Genomic DNA, 8,746 nt, shown 5'->3' on the forward strand with positions numbered 1-8,746 from the left:
ACTCCACAAACTTGGGCACAATTTGTATACAAAACAAAGGTGTATTTCAACAACAAGAAAGCAAATGTATTCTGCAAAATCAGACACTGACCTAACATCTGTGATAACTTAATAGAAAAGAAAAAATATGTCATTGCATCTATTTAAAAAAACAAACAATAACTACTCTTAACAATTTAGTAAAATTTAAAAACTGTAATGCAAATTCAACCATTTAATATTGAGTGAATACACAATGAAGATATTTTATATCACTAAAAACACTAACTTTATCAAACACTATTTCAGAGTTTGAATGAAGAACTCTTAGGTAAAGATGCTGTAAAAACTGTTAAAAATTTTGAAAAGAAAGCTGACACTAGCAGACTAAGACCGACAGACCTCAACATTCCTGTGACTTTTGCCCCAGGGTCACCGGAGGACATTGATGAAAACCCTGAAACCATCAATGAAGATCCTGAGAAAGAAGAACAGGAAAATGAAGAAACTTAGTATGACTGACACAAGTTAAATTTTGTGCCTAATAGACTTTGTTGTTCAACATACTTTCACATATATATATATACATATACAACAACAACTGTTATAATAGTGATCTAAAAAAAAAAATTTCCAATGCAAGATTATTTTCATATTACTCTCCACTTATATTATATGCATTTTGTGACATTATAAATTATTGTTGATGTTACATGTATTTCTGTTACCAAAATATTTGTAAAAAGGTATACTTTAAAAAAAAATGTTTCAAAGTTGAACCTAAATTAAGGAGTGCTGGGAACATCATGATGCACTTAAATCTAATTTGAATGTAGTCTTTGTTTATGTGTAATGAAGGTGCACAATAAAAAAAAATTAATTAATTTTTTCAAAAATTGCATTGTGTATAGTAAGCTTTTATTTTTTAATGTCCCTGCATTATTTCTTCTATTTTTGACTAATTCATTTTGGCCTAACTTTAGTAATCAGAACCAAATCACAACTAGACTGTTAGCCTGGATGAAAGCATAAATAGACATTGACCTGGAGGAAATCACAATTAGAGAGTATCCTGGAGGAAATCACAATTAGAGCGTATCCTGGAGGAAATCACATCTAGAGAGTATCCTGGAGGAAATCACAACTATAGAGTATCCTGGAGGAAATCACAACTAGACATTATTAGCCTGGATGAAATCACAACTAGAGAGTATCCTGGAGGAAATCACAACTAGAGAGTATCCTGGAGGAAATCACAACTAGACATTATTAGCCTGGATGAAATCACAACTAGGGAGTATCCTGGAGGAAATCACAACTAGAGAGTATCCTGGAGAAAATCACAACTAGACATTATTAGCCTGGATGAAATCACAACTAGACAGCTTAGTCATTTTTTAACCCCATAATTTAGAGGTACTAGTGTTGTCAAAATGTTACACCTTACAAAGGATAACCTTTAAACTATCCTCATTATTATCTAAGAGTTCATATCATGTCAATGTCCATCCTTTGCCATTCTGCAGAACATTTTGAGTAAAAATATATATCTTCATTTCTGAAGGAACATCACAAACTTCTAAAACAAAACAAAACAAAAAAAGTTTCATGCTCTCCTTAACATGATAATGGAACAATTTAGACAATAAAACTGTTGAATATCTCCTTCTAAGAAATTATATCAGAGAATAATCAATCATATAGACCATATTTACAAAATCTATTCTCAAATATTTGACATTTTAGCATGTAAAGAAGACAAGCTTTATATAATAATAAATGTTATTATTAATGTTTAAATGTAATGAAGGAACAAAATCTCATGCATACTTTTGCAGCTATTATTGCTACAGGCAAATTGATGGTATTTAAAACAACAAAACAAATTTTACTAAACAAGCTTAACTACTAATGGCATAGGATTCTTTTGTAGTCATAAAGCAATGAAGAAAATTTAAAAAAAGAAAGCATGTTTTTAGTTGTTAGTAAATCACTTTTTTAACTGATTGCAAAATATAACTTGTTTAATATGTTCTTATTTACCTTATTACAAACCAATAACATTGTTAACATTTTTTTGCTCATATTTGTGATGTAGTGTACATTTTATGTGGACTTTACAGAACATAATAATTCAGGAATATTTAGAGTTGAAATATATGCTGTCTTTCTCTCTCTCTCTCTCACCTATCCTTTTTCTCTCACTATCTCTCATTTCTTATCCCTCCTTTACTTACTCCCCATTTTCTTTTTTGAAGTAATGTCTGTATTACATAAGATAAGATTACTATCTTTGTTATTTTTTTAAATATAATTTTCATGTCATAAACAAAATAAATTCTTTAGAAATATTTTATTTCTATTTGTTTTTTGTCTTAGTTTTGTATACTTTAATTCTTCTTTCTTTTTATCTGATGAAATTTTGCATTACTTTGAATGGGATTTGATTTCGGACAATAATAGTAAAATTTTGCTCGCTTTTACATGTAGATTATTGTCGTCCATGGCAATTTAATCTAAAAAATAAAACAAGGCACATAATCATTACAGTAATGAAAAAAAAAATTTAAAAAAAAGCAAAGAGTGCACATTACCCATTATGACATAACATGTAATAGTAGTTAACTATAAGAGATTTCATTGGGCTACTTGCAATATATAATTTAATCTGTTTATTTCTTGTGTGAGGCATTTCAAAGCAGGTGATGCTAAACTTGGTGATTTTCAATTCATGTAACTCTAAATATCTTGCAGATGTATAACCTAATGGTGAGGCGTGTAATATCATTTCACATAGGTATTACTAATATTTCTGTGTGTAATGTTTTTGCTTTTGTATTTTTTCTTATGTCTTCTGGTTTTAATTTAATATTAAAATTTTTTTTAAAATCAATTTTTATTTTTTGAAAACATAAAAACTTGTTTTTAAATATTGTTTTAGTATTCTGTGATACAATTTTTTTTACTCACTTTATTTTGTATTTTTATAACACTTTTTATATCTGATATGACACACCTTAAACTTCTTTCAATTATTTAGTAATTTTTGTGATATTAAGTCAATGTAATAGGACATACTGGAAGGGGGGTGTAGTGTCAAGTACACAAGACCCAATGATTTATGGGGGTTATAGGCAAATTTAAATTATGCATAGCTTATATATTTTATTCATAAGACAGCTCAAAGGATTTTCCTAAAAATTGCACTACATATGTATATCTTTGTGGAAAAAAATTCACTAGCTAATTTTTCCACACAGTGAAGGTTTTTCCAGAAATATTATATGTACTAAGGATACTATGATTAACTTGCTTATAAAGGTCAGGTAATTTTATTTATCCAAAAGCTGCATATAATATATGGCTGGCTTTGTGTCTAAATTTGTTCTTCCATTTTCTTTTAAAAATAGTTTTAAAATGTTTACTTCATAAAAATATGGGTATTTGTTTTAATTCCAACCTAAAACTTTTTATTTTTTGGTTTAGTATGCATTTTAGTGGTTCTATTACTACAGAGAAAAAAAAATAATGTTGACTAGTAAATTCAAGAATGAATTAATACAGACTTCATCTTTAGTAGTAGACAGTAAAGCTATCATTTTATTACGTCACATCTTTTCAAGTAGTTATCACAAAACGACCTTAAATATTGACATAGTATATCACAACTAAAGTAAAGTTAAAAGTTTGATTTTAGGATCTGTTTGAACTGTGTAAATACAACAAGAATAGCACAATTGTTTTTCTTTATTAGGCGATTGTCCAAGAGCATGAAAGGTTGTAGCAAACAGCACAAATTTATAAGATACTAGGTCAGAAAAAATATTTGCCTTTGTTTGTTCAATATTTCTTAAATCATTTTGTATTTTGCCTCTTAAAAAAAAAAAGAAGAGCAAAAAAATTTTAAGATTCCTTTAATTGAAATTATAATGACATTTTTTTACAAGTTATTGTTGTACATAAATTTAGGATATTTATTATATGCTTAGAAAATAGATTATAAAGTTTTTTTTCTCTGAATCAAAATCTATAAATTAGAAATTAAAATTCTATTTACAAAGGGAAGAAATAATTTTAATAGATTTTTGGAAGATATTTTGTTGATTTTTTAAAGATCTTTTTGCACTTAAATAGCTTTTATTTATTAACATTAGACATTTTTTTTATTTATGATAATACTCAACTAGTCATAACCAAAATGATTTTATAATTATGCACTCACAATCTATTATATGTTGAAATCTACTTGGTAATTAAATAAAGAGGTCTTTCTCAAGGAAATGAAATATCAACTTCTTCATTTGTGTTGTGTTTACCAAGTCCTTATTACTGTTTTGTTCATTTAAGTACAACCAAAATTAATATCGGTTCGTTAGTCCCCATAAATCATAACTATGGCTACCCAATGTTTTGCAAAAGGAGATGTCCTCCTGACATTTAATTTGCATTCCTTGGGCATATGCTTTGTAAAAAAAAAAAGCATTTCACTCATCAATGCACAGTGAACAAAATAGAGAAATAGACTATGCATGACACAGTAAGGGGTATTCATATAAAGTACAATGACACAGTAAGGGGTATTCATATAAAGTACAATGACACAATAAGGGGTATTCTTATTAAGTACAATGACACAGTAAGGGGTATTCATATGAAGTACTGTGACACAGTAAGGGGTATTCATATAAAGTACTATGACACAGTAAGGGGTATTCATATAAAGTACAATGACACAGTAAGGGGTATTCATATAAAGTACAATGACACAGTAAGGGGTATTCATATAAAGTACAATCTGAACAAAAAAATGTGCATGGAACTCAACAATTGATAAAATATTTCAAACGCTGGACTGTCAGTTACCTATTTAGAGTTACATGAACTCAGGGGCACACTAAAAATTCTAAAATAAAAAATCCAAATCCTCATGTAGATTCAAACCCAGGATCTCGACGCCTCGTTCAGAAGCTATGCTCTTGAACAATCATACATAATTGTTACACCATTAAACTTGGTGATGGCTTAAAATGAAAATGAAAGAATAAATAAAATCTAGTAAATGAGATTATTATGAATATTACAATTACCAGTAAAGGTTTGACTTTGTCTTATAGCCTACTATAGAGTCTAGATCTAGCCTCATCCAACATTTAAACGTAGATGTAACTAGATCTAGATGTTGCTGAGTGTATGTGGCATATAAAGATTCTAGTTGAACCAACAAAGAAATGAGACGTTCGCACTGACTGACGTATGATATATATACATATATTCCATGTTTGATCACTTGATCTAGTTCTAGATCCATTTAAGATGCTATAGATCTAGCTCTAGACATTTAAAACATATAGATCCAGATTCTAGTTCTACATAGATCTAGTAACATTATGATAGAGCCCATATGGCAGTGATGCTCAAACTATGGCCCAGGGCCATATCCGGCCCGCAACGTACGTGGTTCCATCCGGCAAGACAAAACGTCGGCACAAAGTGTAGAAAATCCCCCCTCCCCTTATGCTTTTTCAAAAATGTATCTATATACCTACGTCCTAGAGCTCTGTTTTTTTCTCTGATGGATCGGTACCATAATAATGATCTTTAACATTTGAGTGTTTATTATAGGAATTGAGACTTTGGAGAATCTACCAGAAAAAGTGATCAGATCTTTACGTTTTTTTTTTTTTTTGGTGGGACTATGATAATTCGCCACTATATCTAATTTGTACACGTCAAGAAAGTTTAAAAAAAACCAACATATATAAACGCATATTATAAAACAAAAAATGACGATGACATTCTTTGTTTGAGCCGCAAATACAAGATTGTAAAACTACGCCTAGAGATTGGAGGATCTATGACAATATTTACCGAAAACATGGAAGATAATGAGTTGGCGATAATTAAGGCTAGCTAGTGCATCATCATCATCACTCCTTTGAGTTCCCCATGGAACATAGGGCCTCAACAAAAACACGCCACTCTCCATACGTACGGTCTCTTGCTAGTTTTTTGTTATGGTTTCACAGCTCTTCCCGGTCCTCTCGGCTTCTTCAAGTACACTGCGTCGCCATGTTCTTTTTGGTCTTCCTTTGCGTCTTGTTCCCTGGGGGTTCCACTCTAAGGCCTGCCTAGCTCTGTTGCTGGTATCTTTTAAGGGTGTGACCAATCCATCTCCACTTCCTCTCTAAGATCTGCACTTCTATATTTTTCTGTCCACTCATCTCCCACATTTTGGTGTTTTCTACTTTGTCATACCAGTGTAGGCCTATTTCTCAGGCATCTGTTGATGAAGGTCTGTATTTGTTGTTGTTGTTGCCTCAGATGTTCTCCATGTTTCAGAACCATACAGTAGGATAGCCTTGACAATGTTGCTCACATTTAAAGTACTTTAAGTAGTGAAATGAAGCCTTTTTCAGGTCAATTTAATTAATTCCTTTTTTGCATCTTATTTTCATTGCTGTGGCCCGCGACGCGAGTGTCGGAAATTAAAATGACCCGCAAGTCGAATTAGGGTGGCATCATTGATATAGCCCAGTGATGCCCAAAATACGGCCCGCGGGCCAGATCCGGCCCGCGACTTGGTCCCATCCGGCCCGCCGAAACGTCGGCACAAAGTGAAGCTAATTCCCCCTCCAAAAAATAAGGTTGAAAAATGTATCTTCACCTACTTTAGGGCTCTCATTTTTTTTTCTGAATGGATTGGTACCATGACCTTTAACATATGTGCGTTTATGAACAGGGACTCTGAATGTAGAGTCTACCAGGAAATGTTGGCGGATCTTTACTTTTTATGAACATGACTATAAGCCAACATCTTTGTTTTATAAAGAAAGTGTGACTGTTTAAAAAAAACAACAATAACATATACATAGACATAAAATAAATATGGCGGCATCATTGGTTTGAACTACGATTAAAACATTGATTAACTACAAATAGAGATTGGAGGATTGGTGGGAATATTCCCCCAAAAGAAACAAGAAAATGTGTAGGTTTTAAAGGCAGCCACACTGTTGCTAACATTTTATTCTATTTTCTGACGCTTAAAAAATTATAATCGTCAAATATCACATGAATGTATTACTAAATCTAGGGGGTTCTGGTAAAATAGTTTTAGAACAGTTCATTTAATTTTGTAACTTTTCGGTCATGTGGCCCGCCGCGAGACGAGTGTTGGAAAATTAAATGGCCCGCAGGTCGAATTAGGTTGGGCATCACTGATATAGCCTATTATTATAATATATATAAATTATGTATAGGTATGTGTATCATAAAAAAAAAAAAAAAAAAAAGAAACTCTCACAACTAAAAAAATAAATAAAATGGTCAATATACACAAGGGAGATAAATCTGTTAAATCTGTAACATTTACATTAAAATCGCCCCGTTCGCATGAATCTGAGTACGTAAACAAACAAATGAAATGGTTTAGATCTATTATTTTTTATCTAGATCTAGTTAAATCTAGATCTAGTTGTAATATTGTAAACGGATTATAAACGTTTCATACTCACTTTAATGACTTTATTATCATAGAAATTTCTATAAATCAAATAAGAACATAAAACTAAAATGTTATTTAACCTTGGTTAGGCCAATAAATAATAGAATATATATCATATATTATATGCATCCTCCGTTTGGGACCCCTCAACTGAGCCAACTCAAGAAAACATTAAGAAACTGGAACAGACACAAAATAGAGCAGTGAGATTCATAACAAACGAATATTCACATTTGACTAGAGTAACACCTTTAGTAAAATCACTAAATTTAGAAAGCCTTCACTGCCTTCAGGCAGGACAGAAGGCTCAAAAGTAAAGTAGCAATCATACATAAAACACTGAACCATAATCTTCAAATACAAGAACAAAATTTAATAAAATACTCTGAAAGACACAAAGATAAAGGCACATTCCTCGTCCCATATGCTAGGACAAATTTGCACATAAGTAGTATATGGGTTAAATAATTAAGACACAAAGATAAAGGCACATTTTGAAAAAAATACTCCTTCTTCCCTAGTGCTATTAGAGCATGGAATGGGTTGCCTGAACTTGGCTGAATTTAAGTCATTGATTAATATGCATGACTAAATGCATGACGCATAGGACGTAATCATCTTCTTTTTTGAAGTAACGTCTGTATTATATAAGATAAGAAGATAAACGAATATTTACATTTGACTAGAGGACTCTTTGACTCTAGATTAGTCTAGATTCAGTCTAGACGTCTAGATCTAAATTCTAATAAATTAATAAATCTAGATCTATCTAGATCTATCTTAATCTTATCTAGATTCTTAGCATTCTAGATTCGAATTCGAGTCTAGACAGTAGACTAGTCACTAGAGTCGAGAGTGTCTAGAGTTAAGAGTAATCACTTGAATCAGCAACACATTTTTTTTTTAGTGAAATCACTAAAATTAGAAAGCCTTCAGGAGAGAAGTCTCAAAAGAAAAGAAGCAATTAGATCTATACTATACAGAGTATACATAAAACACTGAACCATAATCTTCAAGTACAAAAACAAAGTCTAATAAAATACTCAGAAAGACACAAAGGATGAGAGATAAATTATATTAAATAAAGGCCCATTCCTTGTTACATAAAATATGCTCCTTCTTCCGTAGTGCTATTATATTAGTTAAGAGCATGGAATCGGTTGCCTGAGCTAAAGCTAAAGTATAGAAAAACCAGTGAATTTAGGTCATTGGTTAATATGCATGACTAAATGCATGAAGGGTAGGACATAATCATCTTTTTTT

The 8,746-nt window shown here is 31.2% G+C and overlaps 1 protein-coding gene across 4 annotated transcripts in view; it reads left to right on the forward strand.

The window, feature by feature from the left end:
* The window catches only part of LOC106066048 (short transient receptor potential channel 7-like), a 52,878-nt gene extending 48,613 nt beyond the window's left edge, over positions 1 to 4,265 (forward strand). For all 4 annotated transcript variants that reach the window (XM_013225019.2, XM_056035960.1, XM_056035959.1 and 1 more), the window contains one exon: positions 289 to 4,265. In XM_013225019.2, coding sequence (XP_013080473.2) covers positions 289 to 492 — 204 coding nt within the window. In that variant the 3' untranslated portion in view covers positions 493 to 4,265. The remainder of the gene's footprint in view (positions 1 to 288) is intronic.
* The last annotated feature ends 4,481 nt before the right edge of the window (positions 4,266 to 8,746 follow it).

Source organism: Biomphalaria glabrata, chromosome 7, assembly GCF_947242115.1.
Source record: "Biomphalaria glabrata chromosome 7, xgBioGlab47.1, whole genome shotgun sequence".
NCBI classification, from domain to species: Eukaryota; Metazoa; Mollusca; class Gastropoda; family Planorbidae; genus Biomphalaria; species Biomphalaria glabrata.